This window comes from Ixodes scapularis, unplaced genomic scaffold (assembly GCF_016920785.2).
Source record: "Ixodes scapularis isolate PalLabHiFi unplaced genomic scaffold, ASM1692078v2 PGA_scaffold2__306_contigs__length_199485367, whole genome shotgun sequence".
In the NCBI taxonomy this organism is placed as follows: domain Eukaryota; kingdom Metazoa; phylum Arthropoda; class Arachnida; order Ixodida; family Ixodidae; genus Ixodes; species Ixodes scapularis.
The window spans coordinates 110,829,389-110,847,313 of record NW_024609857.1 but is presented as its reverse complement, the minus strand read 5'-3'; the positions used below and the strand labels follow the sequence as shown (position 1 = coordinate 110,847,313).

At 40.2% G+C, this 17,925-nt stretch overlaps 1 protein-coding gene across 1 annotated transcript in view; it reads right to left on the bottom strand.

The window, feature by feature from the left end:
• Positions 1 to 2,248: 2,248 nt before the first annotated feature.
• LOC8052229 (organic cation transporter 1) overlaps positions 2,249 to 17,925 on the bottom strand; it is a 28,540-nt gene continuing 12,863 nt past the window's right edge. Inside the window, exons 4-10 of the mRNA XM_002436006.5 lie at positions 16,343 to 16,511; positions 14,151 to 14,277; positions 12,143 to 12,255; positions 7,235 to 7,449; positions 5,810 to 5,988; positions 3,659 to 3,822; positions 2,249 to 2,869 (exon numbers count right to left, since the gene is read on the bottom strand). Of these exons, the coding sequence (XP_002436051.4) occupies positions 2,770 to 2,869; positions 3,659 to 3,822; positions 5,810 to 5,988; positions 7,235 to 7,449; positions 12,143 to 12,255; positions 14,151 to 14,277; positions 16,343 to 16,511 (1,067 nt within the window). The 3' untranslated portion in view covers positions 2,249 to 2,769. The remainder of the gene's footprint in view (positions 2,870 to 3,658; positions 3,823 to 5,809; positions 5,989 to 7,234; positions 7,450 to 12,142; positions 12,256 to 14,150; positions 14,278 to 16,342; positions 16,512 to 17,925) is intronic.

Below are 17,925 nucleotides of genomic sequence, written 5' to 3'. Positions count from 1 at the left end.
AGAGTAAAACAGTTGTACTTTTCTCTAATAAATTATCATTTTGAAAGCAGAAAAACGGGAGTACTACGTTTAATTTGCGGAATTTAAAATTTTGTCATTATTTTGTTATTTTCATGCCCCGTCGTATATTTAGGCAGATAATATATTAAATACTTCTGCGTCATTTATGCTGGGCAATATGACCTCCCATCGCTGGAAATGAATGCCAGTTTGGGGGGGGGGGGGGGTAACTTGACAGTAGTAAATACTTTTATTAGGTCACCGACTTTGCTGCTTGATATGTGCCTCACAAGAATCGTTTTTCTTATTTCTGCATACTATCATTCGGAGTAACGAAAAATCGAGAAGGACACAATGTCTTCGTTTCAGGTAAAAATGGTAATTCCTTATGCTGTGTTACGATGCAGGGTGATGAATGGTGGTGAAACGAAAATATTTGCCCTTCATTTATTACACTGTCCACACAAAATCAAACCTTAAGCTGACAGAAATACAACACCGATAGCCGTCGTTATATTTCAAGAGTAATTAGGGACAAGACAAAATGGTTAAAGAGCAGTGCCGTATGCACCAACATTTAACACTGAATAAAGATATAAAAAATGCGAGGCTTTTATTTGCACAAAAAAGAATTCCTCACTCAAACTTGCAAGAGTACGAGTTTTGGGCAGTAGTGAATAGAGAGTTTTTTGTATCGCGCGTACGAGCAAACGTAAGCACTGTGCGTTTGCATTAGCGTTGCGTGTTCCACACTGAAGGCCCCCCGTTCACAGACTTTCAACCGATTAGGACGGAGAGAAACAAGACCGGTTTCTAAGCGTCTTGTGATGTCTCAGGGCCAGATTCGCTGCTGCGGAGCTAGTCCTAAGACGTCGTAAGAGGCTTAAAAAAACAGTCTTGTCTCTCCCCGTCCTACTCGGTTGCAAATGTGTGAACGGCGCTTGAGCGTGCGTGGAACCCGAAACTGCGTCAGGGATCGTCAAACGGCGACAACGCGCATTAGCAGCGTGAAGGACGCAAAGCTAACGCAAACGCACTGCGCCTGACTTTGCTTCCTTGCGTAATACTATAACCCTATTCTCTTCACCAAAAAAAAAATATTCTCCGTACACTCTAACAAAGTTAAATCGCCTACCTCCTCACACAGGAAATGGGAGAGCCAATCACAGGAATCTACGAAGGGGAGTTAGGCGAACGGCGATGCTCAAAATATGTTTTCACCGAAAGTCAGTCTGCGCTGGGACACTGGGTACCTCAAATAAAATACTCCGTGTCTCAACACAGGTTGTTTTTTTATAAGCCTTTTCAGCCTTGCCATTCGCCAAGTTACCTTCGTAGATTGCGGCGATTGGTTCTCCCAAACGGTTGGCGGGAAAGCAGACGCTACAAATTTCTTTTAGTGTATATTCAAAATTAAAATTAAAAGAAATATTCATCTAAAGTTCTGACAAATATTTAAATTACCAAGGCACGTTTTCAAGTTCTTTTGAACTCGTATTTGTCGCGCAATACAAGGTAGCATCAATTAGACCGCACTTGTTTCGACAGTGCTCACTGCCATGCACACACCAACCGATGTCATGTTAGAAGCTCTGATTTCTAAGATGCCATCAATGGTTCACGTTTCACATTTTTTGTTTGCTTGTTTCAGCATAGATATGGTTCACTTCTGCCTTAATTTTGATTGTCGATCGGAATCTGCGGGACGGGCAATGCCTTCTTTGTGAAGTGAATACAAAATAAACGCATATTTTGATATTTGAGGGTGAATCCGTTTAGTTCCTAGACTATTTGGACAGGGTCTAGTATTTTAATAACCCTGTGCTCGTCGACCGACCGATTTGTTTGAATAAACAACATATTTGCCTTTTAGCGCAACTGCACTTAAATGTTTTGTACGCATGATTCCTAAAATGATTTCAACGATCGTACACAAAATTATCATACCATGACTGGCTACTGCCGTATCTAGATTCCTGTTCACACTTGTTCATTTTACCGTAAGTTGCAGGATTAGGGGAGGGGTTGGGCTTCATTCAGTTGAGGTATCTGTACAAGTACGGAGCTTCCTAAAACGTTTACCATTTTATTAACATGAATGCGCAGGTGAACATTTTATTTCGACATTGCGGGAATAAATCTCATCTCTAGAACAGAATTCTAGCACATTGATAGGGCGTAGTAAAGTTTCAATATAAAATACCAAAATCGGTACAAAACATCATATATGCTTACTGCGTGCGGACCCTCTATTTTCTTCTACAGAATGGGCTACTTTCCTCGTTTTTACATAAGAAGGCATAATAAAAATGCTTTGCTCATCCCAAAGAGTGGCGATTTTTTTTATTACGTGGTGTATTAAAATACATGTATATGTGTGTTCTAGATTAATTTCATGATGCTTCAGAAGGAATAATCAAAATGCAGACATTGGGAACACCAAAAAAGTATATTTTGTTTCTCTGATAAATAAGTCTTCGAAGAAATACGTCAACAAACGTATGAGATGCGTGCAACACAGTTCCCTTTGGTGTATACCTCAAAAGAGGGCCCCAGATTTAGTGATAATAAAATGTTAAAAAAGATATTTTCTGGTTTTAACATTAGTCTATTTCATCCATCGCCACCCTGTTGAAAGGAAATGATGACGTCCACGTGGAAAAACGATGCAAATAAATAAAGTTCTAACGATGCATGTGCACACGTAGAATCTTCGAAATGAATCTTGACCTTCATGCTTGTAAAGTGTGAACCCACCGTTATACATAACTAGACTTCCTTTGCGAGCGGCTCAAGTTCTATTGTCCGGTTTTCGCCCCCTTCACCATCCTTGCCACACTTCGTTGCTTCTGCCGGTAATTCTTCCCTTCTAGATGAGAAAAAAATCAGAAACAATGAACAATGAGTGGTAAAACTAAAACCGCAGTTGTCTTGTTATTTACAAGTGAAACAATAATTTTTTTCTGCTTTACGCTTCAGGGTTTATATGTATATGTTTTGTAATCTTACAACACGCTTATTAAAATAATCATAAGATATAACACTTTACCCAGATTGATTGAATAAAATTGGCATAGAAATAAACAAAATGAAATATTCTTCGACTTATAAGAAAGTACAATTGTTATTAAATGTTAGTACCTGTGTGTGATGAAGTTCATGGGGCTGTTATAATTTACTAATAACCCGCTCCATTTCTTCTCTGCTTCAGATTTTAAGCTAACATTATGTCTGATGACCGGCCTAGTGGAATAGGCTGGTTATATTCGCAACTATGCAGAGCTGCATAAATGCGTGCTGGCTTCATAACTTCTCAATTTATAGATAGATATCCTCCAAGGAAAGCGTTATAAGGCTGTTTAAAATTATAAAATAAAATATAAAATAAAAAAGTGTTTATATATATATAATAACGTTTTAAACAGATTACGGTGGTATCTTTATTAACATACATTTATAATATGTCACACATGACTGATAACACTTGCCTTAGCCTCGCCAAGCAACCTTGCCAGCATAACGCTCTCACTAAAGCAAGATTTAGAATAAATGTAGGCTCATAGTTCTACATATAATAACTGATGCAGAAAACAAAATTTATACCAAAATAAGTAAGACATGCCATTTGAATATACGCGGTTTGTGTTTTGTAACTTACCTATTAAAAGAAAAATATTTTTGGCCCTTGCCGAAACTGTTGGCATCTTCGACGGTCTGACAGAGTGGGTAGCCTTTGGTCTCGGGCAAAAAAGAAGCCGACGTGCCTGCTATGACGTGAATAATGCAAAGAAATAGGAAAGGAATCCACTTTCCATACATGCTCTGAAAACAAAAAAAAGACACAACAAAAAACACCTTTCAGTATAAAACATACGTTGCCAAATGTTCCTTATCGTGCTCTTCAATTTTATACTTCTTCAGTGGCAATTCCGTAGCTCCTTAGGTTCATGACTTGGATTGTCAGAGAGATAGCCCGTCGTTTCAGGCTCAACAGACCCCTACTGTTGCACTCTCATTATAAGCTAATCGAAGGAGTCCCTCCGCAGGGGAGCCACGTGCGCTGGTAACTTGGGCATGTGCGTATTAGGATTAATTTGAAATATATTCTGCCCACGAAACATATCAGTCAGCCTTATATTTAATAATCGTAATTTGAAATACTCATGAGCTTTGCTTTTGCCCATCCACAGACGTCTTCTAAACCCCCCCCCCCCCCAAAAAAAAAGAAAAGAAAAAAAAACAGTAAAAAAGGGAACAAAAAAGACGTTAATAATTTTGTGGTTTCTATTGGAAGTAATTGCCTATTTAAAATTAAACTTACTAGGGGTAATTCCAAATCCAATATTAAAATCTCGCTCTTTTCTATGGGGCCCTCTTCATAATCACGGTAAACGTGTAATACTTTAGTATTGGAAAATAAATCTCCCAAAGACCCTGTACCACACCTTAATTTTTTTTTCTCCGAGTTCCTTAGGGATTAGGTACGGAAAAGCATGTGCGACGTCCGCAATGAAAAATATTGTTTAGGAACACCTTCTATAAAGCTCTGTTTCCTTTCAATCTTAGTCGAAATACAAGATGATTGTGACGTAAAAAGGTTGTCCTAGAGAGTATCAGGGCAAAGGGCAACAAAATGTAAGATATCATAAGAACTTGTACGTGAAAGAACATTTATATTCAGAGAAGCGTGCAAGCGTAGTGGAATACTATAGGGCGTGTGTTTATTGTCAATAAAATGACCCAAAGAGGTATTGCAAAAGTGCGAGCTTAACGCGTCCAACGTTTTTCGCGATGTACATTACGGAACATTCCGAAGCCTACTTGACAGGTTACAAAAATTACTTTTTGGCCGCTTTCAAACGCACCTAATGAGAAGTGCTGGGCGAGTGCGCAGCTGAAACATCTAAGTGAAAAATCTTCGCGCAAGCTTACACGCTACCGACGACGCTTTGATGTGTTATAAATAATTATTTATATAAAACTTACCCCACACCAAGATATCTAATATAACGCAATTCATATTCAATTATTTAGCGCGTGAAGTTTGAGTTTAGCAGTCCTTTTCGCCACTTTGTTTCAGTTACTACTCCAATTGTTGTTTTTGATTTGTTTTTCTCGGAGGAAAGCAATCCTTTATCTTCGGGTCATTCGATACGACCTCTCTTGAGGGGCGACCTCCTTCCACATTTCACTCTTCATATGTTTCTCTCACCTTATCTTTGTGGCACCTATTTCTCCTTAAGAGATAACACGTCGCTCTTAGGCAGTGAACGTAAACAACTAATGTTGTGCGTCTTAGTGGAATCAACCGAATGCAGACAAAGCTATTTAATATTTTTATTAAGCTATTCAAATAGACGAGGTGGGATTGAAACCTGGTTCCACGCTACACACATTGAGCATCTAATTATACCGTACTCACACTCAAATTTTGTCCAGTTCTCATAAACTAGCCGTAGGCTTCTTCGCGTATTTTCAAACCGGGCGCGTGTGGAGACAGTCATTACAATGAATGTAATAAGCCAAACACATTAAGAAGTCAACAATGCACACACCACAAAGGTAATTTTTGTTTTTGTAAATACGGGGTACTGAATCTCCACAGGGAACTAAATCAGACACTTGGCACTTGCAACAATAAAAAAATTAATTAGTTTTGTGATGATTAAAAAAACAATACGTTTGAACTCGGGTTAGTACTTTACCCTCATATTCGTGTTCAGTCTGCCTGAACTTAATACAATTCCGATATTTGACTTGCTTGGTCTTATACAAGACCAGCCTTACAAATTAACTTGAGATACCCTACCATGTAGACGATGTAAGGAACAACGGAAGACACAGCGCATGCCAGGGCAGCAAGAACTCCATTTGAGAAGGACCGAAGTGGCGTTGGCATAAGTTCAGCAGCCAGCTGGTACGTGAGCATAAAGGCTGCCGTGGTAGCGAATTTGGCCAGCATTGAAGATCCCACACCAATATGGCCAACTGAAAGAAAAATAATATAGAAATCGTTTAGTCTTAAACTAACTTCTATTAGATGTTAAAACTTAAAGAGGATACTTCACAAGTGTTGAATTTACAATCCGTATGTAGCACCACACATATATACCATCAATGGGACCAGCAATGTTTTATACAACGTAAATTGAAAGCTTTGTCTTGTCCGCCTGGTGTTATGACATATTCGTGAAGACACATATAAACAGAACATTATTATAAGCTCTAATTTAGTTAGAAAAAATAGTTTGCATCGAACGCTGCATCTTAGTGAAATGTCACCTACAACATTATAGCTTCGAGAATGTGGCGACGTGAAAATAAGGTAGCCGCACCCGGAAAGGCACGCCTAAGCGGTATCCTCAGCATTAAAGCACAAGATATGATCGGTAAATACATTTAAAAAATAATTCAATTAAAATACTCATGATGGTATATCCCTACACGCATTGCCATGCAGTTAGCACGAAAGATTGCATATATTTTTTCTTCGCCCGCTATAACTTTATTATCAAAACTACTAGTGTTGTTTAATGTACTTAACCTGGGCACAAACTTTGACAATGCACTTTGCGTTCGTGGATATTACCACAATGAAAACAAAACCTTCCCAGTTGGTTGGCGCATCGTGGTTCTGACCTCTTTCAGCGCTTTATAGTTTGTGATTTAAACGCAATTTTTTTCCGGTAATACGTGCACGCTATTTAGAATGAAGTAGTTTTGCGATATCAGTTATAAATAAAAGAACGCATTCACACTTCGTGCAAACTTGAAGTATATGTGGTACACCACAGGAAATGTTTATTTCGTCCTTCCTTTACACTGAATCTTACTGCCCTCCATGCCCTCAATCTAGCGCATCTCTACGTTTAACCATTGGAAATTCCTTGAGTGAACAGGATCAAAGCATTTTCGGAGAACATCCACACTCCATTTTCCAAGCAAACAAGGCACTCATTTTTCTCGCAACACTGGCCAGGAATGTACATTTTAAATGCAGTTGAAGAGTGCGAAAACGCAACGCTAAAAACGTTAGTCGAATTTCACCATTGAGCGGGCTTTAGCATCTCTGAATGCGTAATCCTTGTTGTGTGGAAAATAATCAAGGCAATCACGTTGTTCATAAGCCCATAAGTAAACAGATGATTCTGATGATGATTTCCAGGAACATCAACAGGGACCTAAAAGCTACGCATGATACGCATATACCTGTCGCTGAGAGTACACATCTCACCCTCGGGGGCAATAACCGGTGCTATGCAGGAGGCGGCGGATAGGAGATGGAAGAAGACGCTGGTCCAGCGACGGCCGAAGTAGTTCATACACCACCAGGCAGCCAGGTTCGCCGGAATTTCGACCAGGGCCAGGTAAAAGAAGTTGAGGAACTGATTCCCACTCAGGTTTTCCACGTTGATGTGCAGACCGCCATAGGAGCAGCTGTTGCTGATCCTAAGAATAAGGCAGTGTCGTCTTGGTTCATTCAAGACCTCTTCTCGATCAAGGCATTAGGAGTAGCTGCAAACAAAAACGCTAAGAAGAAACTTGAGACATGAAAAAATCGTTTGAGTTCAGCTGACTCGACTCTGTACTCGGTGGCTGGTGGCAAGCGAACAAAAGAAAGACATGTCTTCTAAGGCACTGATCAGCTTAGAAGTTAAACATGCCACTGATCAGAAGCCACTCCACTGTAGCGGTCGCTTTCGCTACAGAAGGAAAGAGGTACCCCGAAAGTATAAGGTCGGTTGTGCTCTAAATATTAGTAGTGTCCACTTCCCCATTTCCAGTGGATTAAGTGGTTGATTCTAGCAAACCTGGGAGGCTCGCAGTTACGCAAAATAGGCTTTCCAAATAAGCAGCTCCCACGTCCCTTCCATACCTTGTCACGTTACGCTGTACCGAGATCGTCAACCATTTCAGTTTTTATTGACATAATGATTATCTTTGTTAAGAGAAGGATGAAAAATATATTTCTTAATCGCAAATTATCATTTTGGAGACACATTTGTTAGGATTCGTTTATACCTCATTTGTTGGAGGCTGATGGCGACAGATCCAAGGCAATCTTGTCCCCCAAGATTACTTCCCTTTAATGAACGTCAGCTCGCAGTCAACGGCTATAGAGTAAACATACGGGGATGCACAGACCAAAGCGGAAGGTGAAGTTATATTCGCAGCAGTTGATCGGCTTAGCCGGTGATAAAAGACGACACATGCAGTGACGTTACTTTCTGACGCGGCATGTAGCATCGGCAGCGCTTTAGCGTATACGGCGAAAGGAAATTGGGGTTCGATGAACAGAAGGTTAGGGCGCAAGCGAGGTCGTGATGGTTGAACAGTAAACTTCAGCTATGTATGAGACTTTATGTTTGTCCGTCCTTTCCGTCGCGGTGTCTGGGTTGTAGTCAATAATGGGATATTAAGCTTGTTTGCGGGATCAGTATATGTGACCTGAAAACTACCAAACGCATCCCAAGTTTGGTTAGGTGTGTATTGCGAATTTCTAAAATGAGTATTGGGTAACTCCTTCGTCATACTCCTAGTCAAATTTTCAAATTTTAATAATTCTCTCTTTCTCTTTTGTCCGGACGTCTGCGAACCGACCAAAGTTTGTACTCTTTTGTTTTCCTTTTTCTTTTCAACTCTACAGGCACCCGGCAGTTCGGTGAACATATAAAAAGGGCTGGAGCTTATCGTGTTCATACCCTATTTCGGCTTCAGTACCACCCGCGTGGCTTCGCCTTACCGCATTGGCAGCAACAGTGCGGCTGCAATGTTTTTTTTAGCATGACTCTAGGCTAGCACGTGGCGTGATCTCCGATATCTCCTAGAAGCAGAGGCGAATGTCTCAATTTTGAGGGAAGTCAGGCGTTGATTGTGAGCCTTCAAAGCGGCAACGCACGTCTGAAACTTCAGTTAGTGAGTACAAAACGTTTGTTTACTGATCGTTTCATGACCTTATGTATATCTATATTTTTTTGTGGACGACAATTGTTTAATATTTTTTTTTCTATACATGGGTTACGCATGCGTCAAATCGGCCTGTTTTTGCTCGCAACATATTCATCTGAACTTCCGACGGTCGCTCAACCGATCTTTGCAGTAACATAGTCAGAGCGCGGAGCTCGCGATCTAGTTGCTTTGTGTTTTACAATTCACTAAGCGGATAATTGGTAATTTTGGTAATTCTTTCTTAAGGCACACACGCAAATTGACAGCTTTTTGTGATATGGTTCCTAAAAGTCCTCTGACTTGCTAAAAGTTAAATTGTGCTACTTTTTTTCTTTTTAAAGTCGCCAATTTGACTGCTAGATTGGGATTCTGATGATGGCTTTTAAAGTTTTGCAGCGTTCGTTCAAGCATTTGTTTGGTACAGAACCTGCCGCGCCAACAAGGGTTTCTTCGTTAGTAAACTCTCTCAATTTGGGGTATACATTCGCGTCGATTACGGTCGCTTCGACTGGCGAGCACATCGCTTCTTTCCCGCCGCATATTACCACATTTTTATCGTAACGCGTTCGCTCGACGCCGGCGACTATTTTAGCACTGGCGCAGCAGGACTGTCGATAGTACGCGTGTGTACATTTACGCCATTATGAGTTCGCAAGTCAAAAATAACCTGGAAACGGCTGTGTATCGATGCCACTGGCGGCAGCTACACCATGAGGACGTATATGCACCAACCTGAGCAAACCCCTATAACGAGGTGGAGACCCGCTTCGTACTTTCGTGACGTCACGTGCAACCCATCTATACTACGAACATATTAAATTTGTCACTGGCCCAGTTTGAGCAAGCTAGGCACCATTAAAAATAATATAATTAGCACCACTGTCAGACGGGATATCTTGTGTAATTTACACCGGATGACATTTGAGCTATCAGCCAATCACCCCCTTCCCCTCATTCTCCCCACGCACGCTACGTGTGACGCTCAGAGTCAGACCGAGAGATGAATCGCCGATTTTCAAATGTCATTTTGTGTAAATACCGTAAATATGCCCGAATTACTCTGGCATTTTCCTCTCTATTTTTTTTTTCGAGACTAAATATAGGCCACTGTCAGAGGTGTACTTAAAATACTGCCAGAACGAACTTTATAAAAAAAGACGGAGAGAGGATACAGCATTATAAACCAGGAAGGCTATAAGATTAATGTCAATATCGAACGAAAACAGGACTGTCAAATTAAGTTGCGCTTGACCACTATGATATCCATCACGTGATGATGACGCACGTCGCCTACTACGGTTTACTACGGTACGTGAAACCGTGACCTTTATATAATACCCCAAAAAGCTGCCTCTGTTAAATGAACTTTAGGCGTAATTAATAACCTGTACTTTCTTTTTGACAAGGAATTGTTTTTTTTGTTTTTTTATGGGAAAAGATTTCCAATTGAAAGTAAGCCTATTTTCAAATGGAAATCGCAAACTTCGTCATGTCCCCCCCTAGGAATTCGTGTGGATTTACGCCACTGATTAGGAGTCCAGTCCAGTTAAGTCCAGTCGCCGTAAGCAAATCGCTCTCTTTCTTTACTAAACCAAAATCGTTTTTTATCACTGTCTACACAGCATAGGCCTACATACATTTTTATGAAAGAAATTACTTAAGACAGACAACAGCTGGCAAGACACAAGAACAAGCGAGAATACGGCACTGTGAGCCCAAAGAATAGTTGTCTGACTTTTCCTTTCCGATAGCAAATCACCAGAGATACAGTGCTACTACCACGACCAGTTCGTAAATAATATTACAAAATCTGTAGAATTTACATACACGATGATGGGAATAGTATATAAGTAAGATTAAAATCGGTGATTCAACTTTTTGTATGTATGATATCTCCGGCTCGTTAATAAACAAAATAAAAGTACATTTACTAGAATTCTTTCGTAGGTCCTGCAAACCAGACACTTGTAAACAGGCATGATCCCCATGTGTTCGCCTGTTTCCCTAACAATTAGCGATCCTTTAAACCTTCAGGTGCCGTTAATATGGCCCAAGAAATTGACAATCTTCAGACCTGTTCATGAGGACTGCCGGGGAGCTGCATGGAAAGCGAATTATTTTAAATTATTCCATAATAGCGAGAATTTCATAACATTACCGAATACTCTTCTGTACATAACTTGTTTTAAACAGAACGTAAATTAGCTGCGTTCGGCGTGTGCTCCCTAACTTTTTTTTCTTTGTTTTGTGTTCATCTATTGCTATACTGGAATTTAGAATATTAATATTTTAGGATTCCCCGGTTTCTTTTACCAAAAGCGTGTTGGACGCGCAGAAACAATGCGAAGGGGGTAATCGAAATAGCCTTGCTGCCGGTTTGACGCGAGGAAGCCAATTTTTAGTACGACTTCTTTTTTTATGATGCTATCCCATTTTTTACCTATTGGTTTGCTGAACTGTGCTATGCCCGATATTTTTTTATAATGTCTAGGTTACCTTTATTGTAATAAAGCAATGAAGAAAGTACGCATGTTTTGCTAAGATACGTTTTTTGACAATTGCAACATCTGCTCGGACAATAATTCTGATATGCGAAGAATACAATTTGTTTGTCTGCTACACAGTTTAAATTTGATTATAATAATAACGCTCACTTTCAAAACGGGTGTATTTAATGTTGTTCAACAATGCGGTAAAACAGTTTGTTTGAATCTGTTTAATTTTGACGTGCGTTATTGCTGGAATGCACTGATAAAGGGGAAGAGAACAGTAATATTTTTTTAAACCCGTAGAAGATAAAACAAGCATATTTACAAAGAAATAATGAAATATTTGCTCAGGGAGGCTAATTAAAAACTGAGGATTTAGTTTACTTCGCAGTTAGACCTATGCCAGTTGCTTCTGGTTGAGAAGAAAATATCCGGACAATGTAAAACATCCTTGTAGCTGTGCATTTTGTTTGCTCGGCAAGTGCGCACAAAAGACGTGATTTTATATCTGTGCAGATCCAAATATGATATTCATAACACCTAACAATGCATAGGAAAATGCACGAGGAAGTGCACGGAGAAAAGCAAATTATTGAGGAATATAAAGATCAGTTTGTGATCATGTTTCCTTTATTACATTCTTTACGTCCTTAAAAAGGTACTCTAAGTTGGAGGTTGAACATGTGTTGTAGAATATTACTCACCAAAGCAGCGAAAGGATTAGTAAGTTCTTCCGTAAATTGGGTTTAGAAATCAAGTCTAGCACTGAAGCCGATTCCTCTGACTTTTGTTCTGCGCTTATCTGCAGCTGCACTCTCTGCAAAAAAAAATCAGACATGTTAGAAGTCAATCTATTCATAGTAGTCTAAAGACGCGTTCACAACGGCAATGTAAAGTACTCGCGCGATGCGACTATGTCGCATCGAGCGATGAGCGAGTCACTTCTCCAAAACTCTCGCTCAGCCTCTCCGACACTAGATCGCATGGCAGAAAGTTGGGTCAGCTAAAGACTGCTCGAAACGTGTCGCTTTCTTCCCGCTATGGTCACTTTTGCGATGAAAGTTATCGCGCGACTACTGCCCATCGCCGGTGTGAGCGCGCCTTAATTATTCTTCCAGCGACTTTTAATTTTTTTTGTAACGGTCGAAGTGTCTAGCTTATGTCAGGTTTCTTAATTTGAAATAAAGTTGGTTTTCCACAAGGTTAATTGAAACAACAATAATGAGCGCGTATTAGCATGAGATAAGCTTAATTTTTATACCCTTTGTAAAATAATCTACAAGATTATGACGGTTTAATTATTTAGAGTTGATCACTGTGTATTCTTTACTCTATTGTCATATTTCTTAATTGTTCAAGTCATGAAACAGAACAATTGTTTTTAAAAAAACTGGTTCACACATGGTGCATAAAAAGACTGAACAGTCGTTTGTTCCTCTGCATTTAAATAGACACTCGTTTCAGTAGTTAAAACGCAAATTTATTTCTTCAGCAGATTTTTTTTTAGCGTGAGTTTGTGGCAAGTTAAAATATTGGCAATACTTTATCGATTTTCGGACACTATTATTAGTTTTCTCACAAACCATAAGGCCCGTAAGTTATTTTCTTGGAATGTTTAATGGTACTAATCATAGGTTTACTTGGAGAACGTTGTGCTCATATTTTAGTCACGGCTCCTGCGGGTTTACTTCCCAATTTTACAGGATAATGGCCTCGTTGTACACAACATTCGCAACCTTGAGGCTGCGCTAGAACAACCCCGAAAACCGAACCGGTGGCTCCTTTCTAGTCTCCTCCTCATGGTTTCCGATCCAAAGCTTTACTTCAAGTCAAAGTTATACAATGCGAAAATTCACTGCTGTATTGTCATAGCGTCCTTTGAAGACTTTCTCTTCGTAAGCTCGTCGTGCAGCGACATTACCCTTCTCCGCCTACTGTCCGAGGGCCTTTGTGTAAAAATACTGTTTAATTTATGACATTTCACTAACCCTCCTTTCCTTAAGCACAGTGATACATATTACTAATATAACAAAATACCAATGATAGCACGTGATCTGTACGTCTAATAACACCACGTACAGTTAGATGTCCCCCTAATGTGAACTTGTGCTGCTCCGAGGTTTGGCGTCGTGCCAATCAATAAAATATAACCACAAAATATATCAAAACTAAAATCGTCAATGTATACTTTTTTGGTCATTCTTTGGTACCTGCTTAACACCGCAGCGTTGTTTTGTTTGTATGTGAGAAATTAAACACTTATCTACATTATCACTCTGCTATGACCAGGCCGAAATTTGAATGCGACGATGATTTGTCATCATGTATCGTACGTGATCTAATAAGTGAGGAGCTGTGTACAGCTTACAGATTCTTTAACGAAATCGCGCGAACACGATTTGCGGTAGATCGGCTCCTTATCACGACGTGAAATATCAAGTCGGCGGGGCTAGGCGTGTTTCTTCTGCTACCTTCTGCCGCGCGCGTATAGTCTCGCCGACCTGCTTTTTCATTTCGCGATCAGGCCCTGATCTACCGGTCGGTCGCCGTTCGCGCGATAATGTAAACACATCTGGAGGCTGTACACTAAAAGGCGCTTAATAAGAACTTTACTCAAGCCGTTCGATTTCTCAGCCATTGTTGGTTGTAGCGCACGCAGCGGCGTCGACAGGAATGCTCGCGAAGGCAACGAAAGAAGATTGGATGTATTACCTCCAGTTTACTATCTAGGTCAGCTGGAGGTCGAACTCCATTCTTGGCCGCGATATTTCTAAGAACAGCTGAAGCTTCCGCGAGCCGGTTTTGAGACAAGAGCCACCTTGGCGACTCTGTGAGAAACCTGGAACGAAGAGGGTCAAGAAGGACGTCGTCAATGCAGTGGTATTTGCATATTCCAGTATATAAAATGTGACGCTGCCGGGAGTAAGTCCAATGCTTGCGTAGATAAACTGAAATATATTTAATTGTGAAATATTAACCATATTATAATTATGTTTGGTTTGATGGAAAAGAAAGAAGAAATGTTAGGGGTGCAGACATAATATTTGCCATATAGTGTATAAATAATGATGGCAGCAGAAATAAACAAAAGCACGTAGAACGCAGAAAATAAACCTCCCAGAGATTCTCAAATTATGGTAGCAGAGGCCAAGTCACTTGGCTTAGCGGAATGTCGGCCCCCTTTGTGAGCTTAAACATAAAGTGTTTCTTTGTACATATAAGGCAAGAAAGACAGAAATCTCGTGTCAGGAATTATGTAAATTGCGCCATATTTGTTTGTCTTATAGTGCGCCGTCAGTCTAACCTTCTGTTGGTGTGTGTTTTAGTTAAATAGCTGCTGTAATGGAGGAAACAAAAAAAAAAAAACACCGCCTCTTTTTGTTTGGGTTGAACCAAAATATTTGCATTATGGGTGTGAAACTAAATCTCGAGTTTCAATTTCTTAAAGCCATAAATTTGTACGATTTTGCATAAGAAAGTAACCAGATCAAAACATTTTAACCAGAACTCAGCTGAACCACAGTATTTATAGGGAATATCTTCATTTGGAAAAAAGCGACACACTGGCGCGGTTATTACATAAGTTTAAAATAAATTAAGATGACCATGTGACATCATATTTTTATGAAAACAGAGAAAACACTGCTAAGGTGAAAAACACTAAAACAGCTTCATAATTTATGAAGTTTTATAAAGACTGGGCTTTATCCTTTATGTCGCACTCACCTTCCACCAGAAATCTTCGATTCGCGAAGTTTAGATAAACAAGCTTCATCATTTATGCCAAATGATAAGTTTGCACTTCGCTCAGATCGGGCTTTTTCAAAGCCCAAAGGCAAATAAATCGCTGTGGTGCATAGCGGCCCTAACTACGCCATGACAGTACGTTCCAAAAATGTACTACTACACTTTAACCAAAGCGAGCGCAAATTCGCTTTCCTGCAGAAGATGATTTACCGAATTGCGGCGAACAATACAAAAACCCCAGCACGTGACAAATGTAAAAAAAAGAAAAAATCAGGCAAGAAAAATATAAAAAAAAATTGATGGACGAAGGAACGGTGATTATTTTATATTTCACATGGTGGTTGTCGCTGAGCATATAGCGTTTTTTCCGATCAAATCATGTAATGAGCTGTGTTTTTCGTAGGAAGGATTGTTCGTTGTGATTGGCTGTTTCCATATTGTGCAGGACCGTGAACTAACCAACAGTTTTATAGAGCCTAGACTGTAGGCTATTACAGAAAAAAAAAAGAAACGCAGCGGAAAGACAAATACTATAAACCTGTAGCTCCCAGCTTTTGAGCAGCGCACCTGGCGAGCAAAATCGAATATATTTAGGCAGCGTTTCCGTCGTGCGTCGCTTTGCGTCCTTGCAAGCGCCCTCTTAGCGTTTGTGGACATATACTGAGGGACGCTGATAGGAGATATTTTTTGAATATGAATGAATCGTGCATGAAGGGACGCTACGACACCGCCTGACGTCAGCATCAAATAACCGTGTCTCGCGGAAGCTAGCGGAGATGCCTCTTTTGTGGTCGCATCTCCTGCAGTCCCCTGGACGCTAGGGCGCCCCCTGACCGAAAGAAATAGATATATAATCACCAAGGAACGCAGAGCGAACTTAATACGTTCGCGCTTTCTGCTCCGCCATCCTTATCTTATCATTCTTATTGGCCAATGCCGGAATCTCATTGGTTAGGGAGCAATAATAATATGATCGGAACGCGCCACGCTATGCGTTTGTAAGGCTGCCCCTGACTACCCCAGAAAGAGGGCAAGATAGGTGCACTGCGTTCTGTCTTCTCCTTTTACTAGTACTTGCCTTTTGCGCTTTTTTTTTTTCTTTATTTGTAAACAACTTGCCCGCGAGTTCATTTTAAAACGAAAGCCACTATACTCACTTCCAATATAAGATGAATGGAATTGTGCCTCCTGCCGTGATGGCGGAGAGAACGAACCAGGTCCTGCTGAGGTACGCCACCAGAGGAAGTATACACATGCCAAAGGTCCAGCTTAGGCATGACACTCCCATCATCAGAGTACGTTGGTCCGGGCCTACCAGTTCTAGCACTGGACAAGGGAATGAAGTAGGATGGATTTTTTAGGTGCACCGTCTCCGCGTCAACAACCCCAGCAACTAACGTTGCATGGTGCCGTCCACGTCCCGAATGGTTGTGAGTGTTCACGAAATAAAATTTGCGAAATGAGTCCGGTTTAGTAAATTAAAAAGAAGCATTCACAAACTATTTCTAATTTTTGCTGAAAGGTATGCAAGTGTAATGCGTATCGTAGCTCAAGAAGAAAATGCGGGTGATATCGGAAGGTCTTAGTGTGATATTAGAAACGTACCGGATCCCAAACATATAATGCACGGACAACAAGAAAGGACGAAAGAACAAAGATGAGAGAAAGAAAATGCTAAGTTATAAAAAAAAAAAATGTCTTGTGATATTGTTCACATGGTGCGCAGGTATAGAGAGATGGCATCGCTGACTGATATACCGGCTACCTCATCATGGCTCTTTATTTGACAAGCCAGTAAACGCTATAATTCTACCTGTTGAAAAAAAAATATATTTTTTTTTATTGTGCAGGTTAGCACGGGACCTGAAGGCCCCCACGCACGGTTGGTGGATTAGGTGCAAAAGCGGCAATGACACCTTTCGATTCTAGAAATAGTGTTCGAAGTCGCAGCGGTCTCAGGCAGTAGTTGGAAATTTCGTTGTAACAACCGGGAGTATTGATCACAGTGCGCCTTGGCACGAAGAGCATTCCACTTGTTGCTGAGCACTCCCCAAAGCAACCGCTGACTGTACTTGAGGAGGGTTGAAACATAACCGCGTTAGAAGGCGAGAGAGCACTAAGGCTGCAAATGGGAGTTGTAGAGTTTGCTAACATCCCCTGACCGGATTCCGGCATTTAGTGAGCCTTTAGAAAAACTAAACTGCTGATTTCACAATTGGATAGCAACACTGCTGGTTCCTAAACAAAAGCAAATTTTTTAGTTTTGTTTAGAAGAAAGCATAACAGCCTCCTTAATTAGGATACCACGGAACGAAATATAATAGGAAAGTACTCATATGTATGTCTGGAAACCCTTGCAAGAAAACCTGGGAAGCTCACATAGGCAGTCAAATATTTGTCATGAAATAGTTAGCCCGTAACAGTTTATGTTTCTTAAGGATTCGTCTGCTGCCACTCCAAAGTTTTCATCAGGTTTCTTTGCACATTTGGATAGAAAGTTCATTTAATTGGCAGATACCTGTTTGAAAAGCATAAAACCGAAAAAGTTTAATATTACGGTATAATTTTTGCTGTTTTTAGATTTATGTTTTGGTAGTGCTTTTATTGTTTTGGAAAATATCCATGAATAATTAGACATTGTATAGCCACTTTACGTATTAATGTTTAAAACATTATTTTTAGCAGTGAAATTTATTTAAAACACGTGGCATGTTTAATTTGGAGGGATAATAATTTAATT